The following is a 17,281-nucleotide window of genomic DNA, read 5'->3' as shown; positions in this document are numbered from 1 at the left end:
TGAGGAGTATTTTCTTAAGTTTTTAGGGCAACCTGTCTTTTACTGTATTAATATTTTTATTTAACTATTAATTCAATTTTTTGATCGTCCCTCACTGAACAAATGTTTCTGGTAATTTATGCCTAATAAAAACATTACACTGTCATGTTTTTCATCCACCTAATTCACAGGCTCTGGCACAGTATAACTTCTGGCTGTTTCTTAAATTCAACATAATTATCAAAAGTAAATATTTTTATCCATTCAGAACATCAAGGCAACTACAGCACAATTAAAGACACTCAAAAAAGAGGTCTTCCAGCTGCCTGAGTTACAAAGATCAAGGCTAGCCTGAAGTACATAGTGAAACTGTCACAAAAACACACACACAAAAAGTGGCTGGGGATTTAGCTTAGCAGCAAAAGTGCCTGCCTTACAAGGGCACAGTTGTGAGTTCCACCCCTGGTACCGATTTAAAAAAAAAAAAAAAAGTTTTCAGTACTGCCTTAGAAAGTGACAAGAACAAGCCAGATGTGGTAGTATACCCCTGTAATACAAACACTCAGAAAGCTAAAGCAAGAGGATCACCACAAATTCAAGGCCAACTTGTATTAATCTCATGATGTCTCAATAAATTTTGTATTGAAATATTTATACCAGTTTTTCTTTTCCTGAAGTATATACACATTGTTTTGGCAAACCTCTATGTGCATAATACTTATGACACAATTGCTGGTTTCACCTGTCTATTTCCTAGTGGACTATCTTTCACTGATGTGTCCTCATCACTGTCTAGCACACAACTGCACTAATAAATGCTTACTAAATGGATAAATACATTAAGATAAAGAAAGAAGTTGAGTTGGGCATGGTAATATTAAAATATCTATAATCTCAGCTACTCGGGAGGCTGAAAGAGGAAATTCAAGGCTAGTCTGGACAATTTAGTAAGACTGTGTCAAAAAAAAAAAGGGGATAAAGGGACTGGAGATGTAGCTCAGTGTTAGAACACTTGCCTAGAATGTACAAAGCCCTAGGTTTAATCCCCAAAACCAGTGAAACAAAAAGAAAGCAAGCTGGCTTACTGTCTTGCGTAATGGCTTGCTACGAACGGCAAGACCGTCCATGTAGTCCTCCAGTTTGAACTTGTAAGTAACCTGCAGCTTCTGAAGCAAACTATCAAAGAAGTCACTACCCTATAAAGAAGAAAAAAAAAAGTAAAACCTAGTGGGATCAATCCATTCTTTTTTTTTTTTTCCAGTACCGGGGATCGAACTCACGACTGTCTGCTTGCAAGGCAGGTGCTTATGCTGCTGAGCGAAATCCCCAGCCCCGATCAATTGATTCTTGATCCAACCAACCCACCAGAACCTGGGGCAAATGATCTTTTCACAGTTCCCAGTTCTCAGATATTCTATGCAAAGGGAGGCACATACAACATTTAGTAGTCACCACTTGAGCACAAAACAAATTCACAGTATAAGCCTCTCCATAGTTTTAAAAATATGAGCATACACACACATATTCTCTTCCCCACACTCAGACCAAGCTTTCAAGCTTAAAACTAAGTCCAATGATAATTTACAGTCCTAAGGAAGTAACACAGTAGACCAGACCTAAATTCAAGAAGAATGTATTTTGTCAATGCTATGTTCTAAAACATAGTATTTTCAGTGATAGAAACTCATTACAACTAACAGATGCTAAAGCTTTTATCCTGAGGACTGAAAAATAATGGCTTACCTCATCCAAAAGTTCCAAAAGTCTATTTCGAATCTGTTCTGGGTTGTCAACATTTGGATCCTTGAGAAGCTGCCGGAACTTCTCAATCACCTGATAGAAAGCATTCTTCCACAGGATCTGATCCACATTCTGATTATCAGAGAACTCAATATCTAATAGAATACAACGTTCATACAGCTGCAGCAATTCAGCTCTGAAATAAAATACATGCAATTTCTAGCTCCATATAGACCACAAGAAGACCCAAGATCTGAGTTTCCTGCAAATTAACTACCTTGCCTGGAAGGAAAGCCACAATATGACCAAGTATCATATCCAAATACAAATCCAGCTGGTTTCCATCCTACACAGCAAAATGTCATTATAAAGGTAGTTTATAAAATCTTGGGTTGGAGGTTTAGCTCAGTGGCACAAGTACCTGCCTGCCAACTGCAAGGTTGTGAGTTCAATCCCCAGTACCAAAACAAAACAAAATAGTTAAGTCTAAAAAGTAGTGCTTCCCCATATGTCCCTACCTAAAAACAGTTGAAATAAAATTTCACTATAAGTTACATGTTTATTTCTTAGCATTTAAGAGTCTTTCCTTTTCAGCATTCCATATTTCCTTAAAGATTTTTTTCTTAAAGGAAAAATAGAATGCACACTCATTTCTAAGACTAAAACAAGGCTTCTGTTCTTTAACTAACAAACCCTCACCTACAAAAATCAACGTGGCAGCAGCTTGGTATTAAGTGGTTGACCAACATACACAGGGCTCTAGTTTTGATTGTCAGTCTCCTGGGTGAAAGAGGATATTAATGTAAAAAGGGAAATAATATTGTGGCTCACCTAAGAAGTGTCTACCTTCCTCAGTCATAGGAGCGTATACAACTTCTACCTCATCCCCATTTCCCTCTACCCAGAATAGAACACACCATACCTGAGTTGAGTCATCTTCTCCATCCCCTCAGTACTGATGCGATCCCTGGAAAGCAGGTTACTGAGCTGCAGTTCCTGGTTGTCAGCCACCCGGAGAAGCCTGTGTAACTCCTGTTGCTGCATGTTCCTCACATGCTGCTCTATCTCCTCAGGACTCATGGTGCTGGCAGAGAGTGGGCTACATACATACTGTCCTGGTGGAGTTGGGTAGCCTGGGTAGTAAGGCCCTGGGAACATACCATTCGTAGGGCCTACTGAATACTGTAGGGGGTTATAGCCTGTATAGGGATACTGGGAAGCAGGGCCAGGTGTCCGAGGGTAATAATAGGGGTTGTCAGAATTTTGAAACTTATAGTAAGATGCTTGGGCCTGACGTGAGTCACTCCAAGACGTAGGGCTGACTTCATCATCAGTGTCCAAGAAATGTAGCTGGGGTGTCTGGCTCTTTAGAGCAGGTTTCTGATCAGGATTATTTGGGTCCCACAGTCGGCGGGTAGTGCCTCCACGGCCCCAACTCCGAGATCCCTTACTACCAGATCCAAATAAAAGCCGCGGTCCCAAAGGTGTAGATTCTGGAGAGCCTGCTGAATTAACAGACAAAGTAGTACAGGCAGGTAGAATCAGAATCCCACGACCTGGACCCCGAAGTTCTTGTTTTGGGTTTTTGGATTCCTGCTTCTCAGAACCTCTGCCCTCACTGCTCAGGCTTTTGTCAGGCTTTATCCTATCTACATCTTCCCTGGCTGACCTCACCATGGAGGAGTCTTTGTTCCTGGTTTCTGCATCAAAAGTGACATGAAGAGTGCTTCGATTTTCTTTACCATTACTTTTCTGTTCACCCTCCCCATGGCCAGACCAGTTTTTTTCTGAATGTTTCCTCTTTTCTAAGCTCCTCTTGGACTCCAATTCATCAGGCTCATCCATTCTGTCATCATCTAAGGAATCAGTTGAGGACAGAGATACTTGCTTCTTCAATCTTGGCCTCTCCTTGGTCCGCTCCTGCCTGCGGCGGCGGCATCCATTATCCGTCAAGCCAGCTCCCTCAGCACTGTTGTTACTACCAGCCGAGCTAGTACTGCAAGTTCGGTATCGGTTCCTTCGTTTGTCTGAGCGTGAGTAGCGCTTTGCAGAACCCAGCTTCCCCTGGGCCATGTCATCATTTACTTTCTTTGTCCCCTCCCCTTTTTCAATCCTTTTCCCTTTTTCTCCCTTTGAAGTCTTTATTCTGTCACTGTTTTGGCTCTTTTCTGTCTCAATTTTGTCTGGTTTATTCACAACTTCCTCTTTCACAACTTTTCCCCTACATTCATCTTCTACTACTCTTAGTTGTTCTACCTGATTAAGGATCTCTTCCTCATCTATTTGGCTAGCTGATTCTTTGTTAACAGCCTGCAAACGTCGTCCTGGCTGGTAGATCTGAAGGTCTGGTTTCTTTGTTCTTTTGCTGACTTTTAGACTTCGATCCTCTTGTCCACCAGTCCTATGAAAGGTTTCCTGTCTCTGATTATTTTCTGGGTCTACAGGACCATTTTGTTGTTGGCTGTCCAATTTCTTGCAGGCATCTTTAATGAGCTGTGTACCATTGCCAACAGCAGAAGAATCTCTGACATTAATAAGTTCATCCTTAAATTCCTCACTCCCAGAGGATTCCTTGACTTTAGGTCTGTTCCTTAGTCGAGAAAGACCAGGCTTATAAATTTCCAGATCTGGGCGCCTGTTATCTTTGCGCTGCCTGGGCTCCTTTAATTCCTTCATGTTTTCTGTTATATTGGGGATAAGATTGAGGAGGAAAAAGTAGAAAAAAAGAATAAAAGAGGAAGTAGGAGGAAAACTGTCATTTTCATTAAGTAACAGGAAGTCATGCAAGAATACATATCCAAATTTAACAGGGGTAGTCAAGGAAGGTTTCTACAAAAGCAGAAATTTGGGATTTATAGTATTTGTTCAGGAACTGGCAAGGCAAGAACTTAATTGCATAGAGCTGCCTATACATAGGCTAGGAAAATGGGGGAGGGGGGGACCCTGTGTTTTCTTGAGTCACCCAAGTCGTATTTATGTTCAGATTCCCAAGACTCCAAACTGTCTTATTATTGCAATAAAAGATCTCTAACATTTACAGCATTACACTATTTTCTATCTATAAAGTCTCTGAATCCATTTCAGACTTTTCTTCTACTTCTATTTCTTCTACAAAAGCCAGGGTAGCTAAATCCTGGGTTTAAGTATGTGTGCATATGTGCATGGTACTGGGGTTTTACACATAAGCCTCACTTATGCGATAGTAGTGGGGTTTGAACCCAGAGCCTCATTTATGCTAGGCAAGTGCTCTATTATTGAGCTATATCCCCAGCCCTTATATTTTTTTTCAACCCTTCTTATTTTAAAACAGAGTACCCTTAAACTGTCCCACCTAACCTCAAACTTGGGATACTGCTGACTTAGTCTCCTGAGTATCCAGGATTATAATCATTCTACACTACTCGTACCAAACTAACTCTAACATATTACTAGGGTATACACAAGTAGTAGGGTACACAAGCATGAGGTTTGATCCATTGCACTGCAAAAGGAAAACAAATCGAGAAAAAGAAAGGTGTGTCTTGAACATCTCTGAACAAAAAAAATTTCAACTCTAGTCTGTGAACTTGGCCAAGACAATTCTCTTCTTTAGGATACAAATTACCCAATCACATACTTCCTACTGAAGCAAACAGGAAGCAGTTCCTTTTTTGTTCTCCAGCTCTACTCATCCTCACCAACTCTGTAACAGCAGCTAGCAGAGCTGTTTCAAAAAAAAAATTGCTCAAACTATAATCATTAGAATACTGAGACTAAATGCTACTATGATGATAGAATATGAGAAGAAAAAAAGTTCCATAGAAGAGCTTTCCCTAGACACTAATGCAAAGATTATTACACACTCTGAAAATCCCAAGGTTTGAGATACTCAAGAATAACGAGGATAAGACTTTATAAACCATTCTCCAAGTTCCACAAACTTACTGAATGACAAACAGGTATATATATTTTATAAGTATTCATTAAGAGAAAGACTACTGCCAGGTGCAGTGTCACACACTTGTGATTCTAACACCTGAGAAGTTGAAACAAGAGGATCTCCACGAATTTAAAGTCAGCCTGAGGTACAAAATGAGTTCAAGTCCAGCCTGAGCTATACAGTGAAGCCTTATTAAAAAAAAAATAATAATAATAACAAAAACAAAGAGAGAGAGAGGAAGACTACCTAAGTTACCCATCAGCATTTCAGTAGGAATGTGATAGGAATTTATGAGGATATTATCAAGTACTCAAAATAAAATTTTACATAAAACCCTAGAATTATATACTATAAACACAAATGCCAACAAGCCCCCAGCAGGTGTATGCTCTAGTACTTATACACATTTTTTGTAGGTATAACAAAAAAGCAAAAGAAACTAAAGTTTAAGATAGTGCTTCAATACTTCCGGAAGTTTAGGAGTCTCCAAGCATGAATAAAAATAAAGCAGTTTAACCTCAGAACCGTCATAATCTTTTTAACTTAGGTTTGTGGGGAGAAAGAAAAGGCTAAGAGAGATATTACTGCTTTTTTTTTTTTTTTCTTTTTAAAAGAGATCCTATAGAAGCAAACAGCCTGGATCTAATTTAATTTACGGATGAAAACCAGCCTCACAGACTGCTACTACATAACTAGTGAAGGAACCTATCATACCTACCGTTCTACACAACTCTACAGCCTAACAAAGGGGAGATGAGACACAAGACTTTCTTGGAGCTTTTCTGATGTGGCTACAGAATTTAACTGACAAACTGAAACTTCCTTGGTCAAAAGGAAAAAAACAAAACAAAACAAAAAACCCTCCCACGTGCTAAGGTCAAATCAAAGTTAGTCAGCTCTATGAGGTCCCAGATCACTTCAGTGGCGCAACTTTCAGAAGCCTGCGGTAAAGGAAAAGTTCAGCAAGAAAGTCCCAGTCCATTACACCTTCTCCTCAGTTACCCCAGCCCCTTCGCTCCGAGGCCTATCAGCTGAGGAGGGCAGACCCGCGGAGGGCTCCCTCGAGAATAATAAAGCCCAGGGCCCCCACCAGACCCCATTGCTGTTTGCGCCTCCCGACGACTAGGAATCCACGGGCTGATTTGAGGGAGCTAGGGCCAAAAGGAACAGTAACGTCGCGATGAGAAAGAGGGTAGAGACAGGAACTCAGGAAGACTCTCCAGAAGCGGGTAAGCTCGAGCCAGAGCCCGCACCGGCCTTCTACCTGGTAGGGTAGATAGGGGACTGCCAGCAGCTCCCGCCCCCAATGTTGGGGGAAAGGGCGGGGGCTCGGGAGCGCCACGGATGGGGCGGGGAGGAGGCCAAGGAGGCGGGGCGCAAAGGCCCAGCCCAGGAGCTGGGCGGTGCGACTCACCTCTGCTCCCGGCCTGCGGAGCCAGAGTGGCCAGGATCCCTCGCAGCTCCGACGCAGAGATTCGCACACGCTCCAATCCCTCCGCCATCTTCGCGGCTGCTACTACAGCTGCCTCGACTTCGCCACCGTCGCGCGCAGCCAGGAAACCCCGACGGACAGACTGGAGACGCGCGTTCACCCACTCCCACCCTTTTCCCCGCCCCTTTTCTCCTCCCCTCCCCAAACGACGGTGGCCGCACTGGGAGGAAAAGCGCTAAACGCACGTTCGAGAGAGGCAATGCCAGAGCGCGAGCTGCTGGTGCTTGAGGCGGGCGCTGCGCGTGCGCAGAAGTGTAATCGAGAAAGGTGTGCTGAGGCTGGAGGTGGAAGCGCGGCGCCGGTGAGGTGAGGTGAGGTGAGGTGAGAAGGTGAGACGAACCCTGGTCGTCAGGTGGGCATTCGCGGTCATTCTGCGGTAGTGGCGATCGAGGACACTGGTGTTTGTGTTGATCTAGGTGTCGGGCTGGTGGAGACACCCAACCATTTGGCCGCCTCCGGTCGTTTTAGGCCAAGATCTCCTCACCATAGCTCGAGGCTTTTGTTTGGGGACCTTAAAACATCTTTGTAAGAGAAACTGACTACAATTTTAAGAAAAGGAATCTGAATCTTGGAGAACGGATGAGGTAAATTGCCTTGGATGACAGTCACTGGTACCACAGAATCAGTCTTTTTTTTTTTTTTTTCTTATTACAAACTACATCCACAAGCTTTCTGAATTAAATCAATCTTTCTCTCTCTCTGTCACACACACACACACACACACACACACACACACACACACGTTGACTCGTGCTCAGAGGGGTTGTGTGGAAGTAAACCAGGGGGTATTATATGTCGATTTGGGAATTTCTGAATCATTGTGCATTCTTGAAAAAATTACTGTTCTAGATCGCAGGTTGATTTTTTTTTTCTTTCTTCCCACCTTTGAAATTTAACTTCGGTGCTGGATGTCAAGGTGCATACCTGTAATCCCAGCACTCTGGAGGCTAAGGCAAGAGGATGGCCTCGAGTTTGAAGCCAGCCTGGGCTCCATAGTAAGTTCAAGGCAAATTTGCATTACATAGTGAGACCATGTCTCAAAAACAGAAACAAAAAAATTAACCACACCAAGGGTTGGGGTGGTGGCTTATTGACAAGAGCTTTTGCCCTTCATGTTCAAGGCTTTTTTTTTTCATTCCTAACACTTCTATAAATAAATAAAATTTAACTCGACCAGAAGACTTTACCCTTTTGACCATGACTATTAAAAGTGATGGTGTGGGAAACTGCTTCTCCCAAAGCTGCCTGCCTCCTTCAGTTGCTGTTTCCTACTCTTACACAGTCCATTGGACCCTCAAATAGTACTTATCAATAATTCCTTAGTGGGCTGGGGATTTAGCTCAGAGGCATAAGTGCCTGCCTGGCAAGCATGAGGTCATGAGTTCGATCCCCAGTACACAAAAAAAAATTCCTTAGTTAAGTATGAGAAATTTGAACAACCTGATGGAATTCTTTTAGTTCCTCTTATATGGCAGACACTTCACCTTTAGAAGATTAAAGATAAAGTCAGAAGAAGTGTGCAAAGATGCAGCAGGTCAAAAGAAGGGAAATGATTTAAGTGGCCATAGCAAATGCAACCATTTCCAGATTTGAGAGAACCAGAAAGAAACATTAAAAACTAATTATATTCAAGCTGACCATGGTAGTGAATGCCTGCAAATCTAGCATTCAGGAGGCTGAGGCAAGAGGATCCTGAGTTGTAGGCCAGCCTAGAATATATAGTAAGACCCTGTCTCAAGAAAACCAAAAATCCTATGTATTGATATAACACTCTCCTCAAAATTTATTAGCAAGTGTTTTTCCTTTGGAAAGCTATTTGCAGGTCAATGTATAGTTTGATTATGTGCACAGCAAAACCATTTAGTGTATATGTGAATTTTTATATAAATACATTTTAAAAGTTTAGAAAGTACATATCAAACATTTAAAAATAACTTTGTAGAAGAGAGGGAACTTGATAGTAGAGAGTACAGGCTTTATGTACAAATGTAACATTTTAAATTCCTAAAATAGGTATTTGGTTACATAGTATATGACCAAACAATACGTCGTTTGTTTTGTAATCTAAAATGAGACAGATTGGTGGTACATACCTAAGGGCTGAGGATATGGCTCAGTGTGAAAGCCCTGGACTCAATCTTCAGTAGCAAAAAAAATCTATGATACATCTCTAATCAGTGCTCAGGAACATTTTTTTGTAGCTGTAAGTACTTTTAATATTAAAAAATAATAGGGGCAAGCCAGATGTGCATGCCAGTAATCTCAACACTGGGAGACTGAGGCAGCAGGATCACATGTTTGAGCCTAGCCTGGACAACACAGCATATTGGTAAAAATCTTTCAAAAATTAAGAAAAAAAACCTTTAAAGTGCCAGAGCTATAACTGTGCAAAGGCCCTGTAGTCAGTCCCCAGTACTGAAAATAAGAGGATTAAGAAAGGGCATTGGTGTAATTAGTGGTAGAGTGCTTGCCTAACATGCATAAAGCCCTGGGTTTGACCCCCAGTACCCACCCACCCCCCAAAAAGGAGAAAACATACTAAGCATTCAAGGAATGTAGGAAAAGACAATAAAGTAGACACATTTGTGGCAAAAAATGAGGACATCCTTTTAGATGTCTCATAAACAATTCAAATTTAATTCATCAAATCTGATTTTCTTCCCAGATACTTGTTTTTTCACCAGTTTTAAATCTCAGTAAATTACACCATCATGCATGCGAGAACCCTGAAGTTTCCTATAATATCTTCCTCATTCTTCATGTTTGATTAATTGTCACTATGTATCTGTCTCCATAATGAATATATATGGAATCATCTCAGCATTCATGTCTTCTTCTCTTGAAAACTGCCCTTTACTTCCATTCAAAAATACTTCTAGTTTTTGGTTTGTTATTGTTGCTTGGTACTAAGGATCGAACTTGTGACCTCATGTTTGCCAGGCAAGCCCTGTGCGGCTGAACTATATGCCCAGTCCCTGCTTTTTCTTTTTTCCTCTGTGACACCCTCTTTTGCTGCTTATTTTCCCTCAGGAGCAAAGAATTGAGCTAGCCATCTTGTTTTATTCATACTCTCATTAATAAAGCCTTTTTCATTTATCTTTTTGCTCTGCATTTTAGTTACCACTTATGTTCTAGTTTTTCCTTTAGGTAGTGACTCTACTGTGTTTGTTGCATGTTCTTGAATATATATGTATCTTTGAATAATATACAATGTTCTATGTATGTGTTATGACTATACATAATGGATACTGTGTTACAGATCTCATTCTGTTTCTTTATCATATTTCTGTAAATACCTCTGACTATTGCATAGTGTTATTTTAAATGATCTCAGACCATTGGCCACTGGTCGTGGACCAAGATGGGCCAGAGTCCTTACCCAGAATTTTTTGAACTGAGAGAAAGAAAGAAAACCCCTCTCCAGTGTGGAAGCCATAAAATGTAAAACAGGAGCTGTCAGCAGCCACCCGTCCTGCCATATGGAACCAGCTGGTCTGCAATGAAAAAGGAGCCGACATGCAAAATGCAGCCGAGGTGAGAAACGGCTTGGAAGCTGTCAAGTGCCTGGTTCCAGTTGTTCCTGAAGCTCCATATTCCCGCCCACTCATGGTTTGTTCAGCTTTTCCTCAGACTCCATGAGCTAGTAAATGTAGACATTAAGCTGGTTTAAATTGGAATTCTATCACTTGCAACCAAGAGGCCTCAGTAATTACAACCACTACAGAACAACTTGCTTGACTGATAGGCTTTTTTGGGGCAGGGTCTTACTGTTTTGTTCAGGCTGACCTTGAACTCATGGCTTTCCGCTGCCTTACCCTCCTAGTGCTAACATTACAAGTCCATATTTGTCTACCATCCCTACCCAGCTACAAAACAGCTTTTTATTGTTCAGGAATTTTTTTTTTTTTTGTCTTTTTCGTTTTTATCTGTACCAGGGATCAAACTCAGGACTGCCTGCTTGCAAGGCAGGTGCTTATGCCACTGAGCTAAATCCCCAGGCCCATGTTCAGGATATTTTTTTTTGTTTTTGTTTTTAAATTGAAGTAAAATACACATAAAACTTATCATTTTTACCCTTTTAAGGTTTTGCTAATTTTGGAACAGGGTCTTGTTAAATTGTCCAGTGTGGGCTTGAGTTTGGGATCCTCCTGCTTCAGCCTCCCAGAATGCTGGGATTATAGGCATGTACGATTATACCTGTCTTCATTATTGCCATTTTTTTACATGTATGTGTGCGGTTTAGGTGGGGGTTTTCTCTTTTTGGAGATGGGGTTTAACTGTAGGTCAAGCTAGCCTTTGGACTGTGTACCCCAGGCTGGCCTCGAATGCATGATGATCTTCTTATCTCTGCCTGTCAAATGCTGGGATTACAGGCATGTGCCACCAGGCTGAGCTCATTATAACCATTTTCAAGTATATATATCTTTAGTTAACTACATTCTCATTGCTCAATCTCCAGGATGCTATACCCACTAAACAGTGATTCCTTGTTTTCCCAACAACCCTAGTCACTGTGAACCACCTTTCTTTGTATGACTCATAAAAGTGGAATCATGCAGTATTTGTCTGTTTGTGACAAGCTTATTTCAGTCCCCAATTTTCATATTATAGCATGTGTCAGAATTTCCTTCTTTTTAAGGCTGAATAATACTCCATTTTATGTATATACCACATTATAATATATCTGTTCATTATAATATCTGTTCATGAACATTTGGGTTGCACCCTCATTTTGGTTGTTATGAAAAATGCAACTATGATCACAGATATACAAATATATCAGGCCCTGCTTTCAATATTTTGGGTCCACATCTAGGAGTAGAACAGCTAGGTCATATAGTAAGTCTATATCTTACTTTTTGAGGAAGCAGCCCCTTATCATAGCGGTGGCACTATTCTACATTCTCATCCACAGTGGATAACAGCTTCACTTATTCAACATTCTTGTCAACATTTGTTATTTTTTGTTTTTTAATAATGGGTGTAAAATAGTATTTTATTGTGTGGCTCAATTTGCATCTCCCTAATGATTAACGATTTGGGGAGTTCGTGTGTGCGCATACGCGCATGTGTGCATACGCGCATGTGTGCATGCACATGTTACTAGGGGATGAACCCAAGGGCTTCACATTCAGCTGTATCCATAGCCTGTTTTTTTGGCAGTGTCTTCCTAAATTGTTCAGGCTCAGCTCAAATTTGTAATCCTTCCTTAGCTTCCCAGAGTGTTGGGATTACAAGCCTGTACCATCATGTCCAGTCTTGGGCATTTTTTTTATGTGCTTGTTAACCATGTACATATCTTCTCTGGAAAAACTTTGTTTTTTAAAGATAAGTCCTTGCTATGTTACCTGGTTGGCTTCAAACCTCTAAGATCCTTCTGCTTCGGCCCTTCAAGTAGCTAGGATTATAACTGTGCACCACTATGCCTGACCCCTGGAGAAATTTCTATCCAATTTCTTTTGATTTTTTTAAATTGACTTTGTGTTTCCAAAATACATCTTAAATGATTGTTCCCCTCTTTTTTGGGGGTACTGGGGATCAAACTCACAACCTCATGCTTATCAAGTGAGCGCTTATGCTGCTGAACTAAAGTCCTGGCCCTTAAATGATTGTTTTCTATCTCCACATTTGCCACCCAGGCCCTGCTTAGTTTTTATGTGAAAAATCAAAATACCTCTTAATTAAACCCCCTAATCTTAGCCTTGTCCCCTTTTACTTCCATAATGTAGCCAGAATGATTTTCTAAACATACAAACTCTTAACATTCACTTACTTGATCAAAATTTAGTAGCATTCCATTGATCTGGAGGAAAACAAATTAACTGGTCTTGGTGATGCATACCTGTCACCCCATCATGCTGGGAGACTAAGTGAAAGGTCACAATTTGAGCCCAGCATGGGCAACTTAGTGAGATCATCTCAAAAGATGGTCTAGGGGGGGCTGGGGATTTAGCTCAGCGGCATAAGCGCCTGCCTTGTAAGCAGGCAGTCGTGAGTTCGATCCCTGGTACCGATAAAAACGAAAAAGACAAAACAAAACAAAAAAGATGGTCTAGGGAGGTGACGCAGTGTGAAGGCCCTGGGTTCAACCCCTGGGGGCAAGAGAAGATCCATAAACCATGGTCTGACATGATCTGGCTCCTGCCAACTTTACTGTCCTTCTAAACACATTCATATTACTGTTATCAGACCCATTGGCTGTCCTTTAGTTCCCAAAATAGGACCAGCATTTTCCCTTCTTAACCTCTTCACACATTATTTCTTCTACCAAAAACATTTTTCTGTCTGCGCTACTTGGTTAATGCCCATTCATCATGTGGATCATAACTTAAATTTCACTTCTCTATAGAAGACCTTAGGAACCTATTTTCCAGGCTGGGCGTGGTTGCACACGCCTGTAATTCCAACACCTGGAAGGCTGAGGCAGGAGGGTCACCAAGAGTTTGAGGCCAGCCTGGGGTACATCGTGAGTTCCAGCGTCAGCCTGCACTACAAAGTGAGGCCCTGTCTCCAAAAAACAAAAACCCAACAACAGAAACCTCTTTCCTTGATGTAAGTAAAGCCCCCATTATAGGATCCTATCGGAACACATTTCTTTAGAAATATCAAAGTTTGTAAAGATACGTTTACTATAGATCTGTCACTAGATTATACTTTATGAAGGCAGGGATGATACTCTTATCTAACACAAAGTTCCCAGACCAAACAACATCTACTGTACAGAAAATACCCATTACCTGTTAATTGAATAAATCATGAACAAAACAACAGATGTGGAAGCTATTTGAAGAATTAATATTACAATTCATACTAATCTGAAGTTATTTTATAAAAAATATAAGTTTAGAAATTAAGGAGAAAGCAGAAAATCCATAGGAACCACTAATTGTGAAGTTACTGAAAAAGTTTTCCGAAATACATGGACAGTAAGTCCCCAACTCCTGAACATCTGAGTTGTGAACCTTCACAGATATGAACAGGCCACACATAAGGAACATTTGTAGATGCAGACAAAGCGCAGAAGCAGTGCGCACGTCTGTCAGGCCTGGGCACAGCTGCGCTGCTGAGTGTACAGTGCAACAGTGCACTACGGTGCAGAGCTCGATTGGTATCCGGAAGCAAGAGGAAAAGCAGTGGCGTGGAGTGGACTGCTAGGAAGCACAAAGCAACAGCCACAGAAAACAAAACTGAAAATACAGTGTGAGACTCAATTTGTTGAGCTTTGGCACAAATCCAGTTTAAGAATGTTCTCACAGAATGGAACTCGAGGACTTACTGAATTACAAATTTGAAGACAGCATGGTTATTTCCTTTAAAAGGCTGAGAATGACCGGGCGTGGTGGCTCACACCTGTAAACCCAGCACTTAGGAAGCTGAGGCAGGATGATCCCTGAGTTTGAGGCCAAACTGGGCTACGTAGTTCAAGGCTAGCACAAACTATAGCAAGACTGTCTCAAAATAAATAAAATAAAAGGCTGAGGAGGGCTAGTGGTATAGCTCAACAGTAAAGCACTTGTCTATCATGTATATAGCCCTGATTTAATTCCCACCACGCAAAACAATAAAAAAATTTTTAAAGAGTGAGGACAGAACTATATATTCCTTCTCAGAAGCCATACTTTTTAGTTCACATATCAGTAGGTGACTCAAGGAGTTCTAATTAGAGTTCTTACTCTTTGCAAGAGCTAATAAGAAACACTCATCTTGAGAGAATTCCTGAATTCCTATAGAGGCTAAGTTAGCACAACAAGAGAGATCTTAGGGCTGTGCATTCAGCTCTGTCACAGTGCCTGCCTGGCAAGTGTGAGGTCAGTTCCCACTACCCCTGCCCCCCTGCAAAGAGTTGGAAAAGCAAACAACTCTATACTTTTTGAGACAGGATCTCACTATGTAGCACAGGCTGGCCTTGAACTCACAGGGATCCTCCTGCCTCAGCCTCCCAAGTGCTGAAGTTACAGACGTGTACCACCACGCCTGGCTGAAAACTTTCAAAGCACTACTTTAAACCCATATCTGAAGCTAGGGGGAAAAAAGTAGAGGACCAATTATAAAGTTTAGAGCTGACAAAATAATCTAAGAAAGCATTTTGTCATGCAATAAGTATACAAAAATTACTAATTTCCATAGACATCAGTAATTTTAAAATCTAATGGTAGTATTTTCTCAAAATCAGTACCAACTGGGCATCATGGTACGTGTCTGTATTCTGATCACTCGAGAGGCTAAGTCAGGATTGCCAATAACTCGAGGCCAGCCTATACTACTAAAAGTTAGACCTGGTCTCAAAAAGTCAACAATATTGTACAAGAAACAAAATTATGAAAACTACTGAGAAATCTGATACAAAAAAGACTTTACTAAATTGGAAGGCATGCAGATTTGGGTGAAGACAGTATTTTTGTCAGTTGTGCCTCCATTTGATACAGCAGAACTGCTGGCAGTCTTGCTAAAGGAATTCTAAAATTGACATGGAAGAATTCATGTGTGAGCTGAGTGTGATGGCCCATTCCTATACTCCCGTCTCCTAGGGGGCTGAAGCAGGATTGCCACAAGTTTGAGGTCAGCATAAGCCACTTAGTTCAAGTTCAGCCCGAAATACATATGGAGACTCTGTCTCAAAAACAGGAAAGAAAAAAAAAAAGGAAGGAAGGAAGCCACTCTTTAGAAACTGCTGTTGAGAGTAAATTGATAAAATATAGTCTTTTGGGAAATCAGTTTGGCAGGTCAAATATCTTATGAGGTCAATACACTGCCTATTGCACTGAGAAAAGAATTCAAATGTCCTAGAGGTATATATGCCTTTTGTTACAAAATGCCTTTTGAGAGAATCTACCCTAAGGATATATGGATATACACAGAGATCATGGAACAGGTCTGTAATTACATCATTATTGTAACCTTCCAAAAATTGTTTAAGACAAGCATAGTGGCACACACCTGTTATCCCAGCCTTCTGGGAAGCAAAGACGACAGGAAGGTCACAAGTTTAAGACTGTCCCCAAAGCAAAAGAGGACCAGGGATGTAGTCCATTGTGAAGGTCCTGGGCTTAATCCTCAGAACCAAAAAAAAAAAAAAAAAAAGACAATAAAAGGAAGGTTGGTTCAACTATGTAAAAGTAGAATTTTGGTTTTGGGTTTCTTTAGAGGTGCTGAGATTGAACCCATGACCTCATGCATGCTGAACAAGCATTCTATCACTTGAGCTACATCTTTAACCAAAAATTACAGTAAATTACCCTTTTACTGCTGTTTTTCTCTTTAAATAAAAAAATTACAGTAATTCTGTACAAAAAATATTATACCATTTTAAAAGTTGCATACGATTATGTGTGGTATTGTGGGTCTAGTGTCAGCAAATGGGAGGTTGAGGCAGCAGAAGTTTGAGATTAAATTGGAGAAAATAACATGACCCTGTATCTAAAACTGAGGGCTGGGGATATAGCTCAATGAAATTAAGTGCCTGCCTGGCAAGCTCTAGGTCATGAGTTTGATCCCCAGTTCCAAATAAAAAATAAAAATAAAACTGGGGGATTTAGCTCATCTCCGGTACCAAAAAAGTGAGGCATGGTGGCACATACCTGTAATCCTAACACTGGGAGACTGAGGCAGGAGATCATCACAAGTTCAAGGCCAGCCTGGGCTACACAGGGGCAGCCTAAACAACATAGTGAGACCCTACCTCAAAAGACAAACAAAAAAATTTCTGTGACTTTACTGTTGATAAAATTCATAGGTATTTAATAAATATTGTCTGAAAAACATTAACCTGTCAACAAGTTTTGCTAGCCATGTATTTGTAAATATAAATAAATTACCAGAGCTTAGCAGTTGTCTTTGGGTAGGAAGAGTTATTTATATCTCTGGGTTTTAGGGAGGTGTTTTTTATTTTTGAATTAAGAAAGCCATTCTTATAACAGGATGATTTTTTACTTTTAAGTAGAGCCTAGAACACTTAAGTCACCAATTGAGTACTGAATGACAGAGCTCCATCCCCAGTTTATGCCATGAATTCACAGGGAATAGGTTCCAACAAGTCAGGCTCCTTCCCATTGGTTGTTACAAAGTGTGCTTCTCTTGGCCGGGCAGGCTGGGGCTTCCTTTTTTTGATCATTTGAGTGTTTATGCTCAGTATGCACATTAACCCTCTTGGC

The 17,281-nt window shown here is 40.9% G+C and overlaps 2 protein-coding genes across 35 annotated transcripts in view; one reads left to right on the top strand and one right to left on the bottom strand.

The window, feature by feature from the left end:
• Positions 1 to 7,219, bottom strand: part of Smg6 (SMG6 nonsense mediated mRNA decay factor) — a 217,887-nt gene extending 210,668 nt beyond the window's left edge. For 3 of the 6 annotated variants that reach the window (XM_005003546.3, XM_063249642.1, XM_063249641.1), the window contains exons 1-4: positions 7,053 to 7,219; positions 2,642 to 4,400; positions 1,723 to 1,915; positions 1,065 to 1,175 (exon numbers count right to left, since the gene is read on the bottom strand). In XM_005003546.3, the coding sequence (XP_005003603.2) occupies positions 1,065 to 1,175; positions 1,723 to 1,915; positions 2,642 to 4,400; positions 7,053 to 7,140 (2,151 nt within the window). In that variant the 5' untranslated portion in view covers positions 7,141 to 7,219. The remainder of the gene's footprint in view (positions 1 to 1,064; positions 1,176 to 1,722; positions 1,916 to 2,641; positions 4,401 to 7,052) is intronic. The other 3 variants (XM_063249640.1, XM_013152087.2, XM_063249644.1) reach the window with 3 other exon arrangements.
• A 21-nt stretch (positions 7,220 to 7,240) lies between these two features.
• Srr (serine racemase) overlaps positions 7,241 to 17,281 on the top strand; it is a 19,769-nt gene continuing 9,728 nt past the window's right edge. For 2 of the 29 annotated variants that reach the window (XM_063249653.1, XM_005003545.3), the window contains exon 1: positions 7,241 to 7,436. In XM_063249653.1, the coding sequence (XP_063105723.1) occupies positions 7,330 to 7,436 (107 nt within the window). In that variant the 5' untranslated portion in view covers positions 7,241 to 7,329. The other 27 variants (XM_063249662.1, XM_063249675.1, XM_063249659.1 and 24 more) reach the window with 27 other exon arrangements.

Source organism: Cavia porcellus, unplaced genomic scaffold (genome assembly GCF_034190915.1).
Source record: "Cavia porcellus strain 051 isolate PalLab524CR breed Dunkin Hartley unplaced genomic scaffold, mCavPor4.1 scaffold_6, whole genome shotgun sequence".
Classification (NCBI taxonomy): domain Eukaryota; kingdom Metazoa; phylum Chordata; class Mammalia; order Rodentia; family Caviidae; genus Cavia; species Cavia porcellus.
The sequence above is the reverse complement of the archived record's forward strand: the minus strand, read 5'-3'. Positions and strand labels throughout refer to the sequence as shown.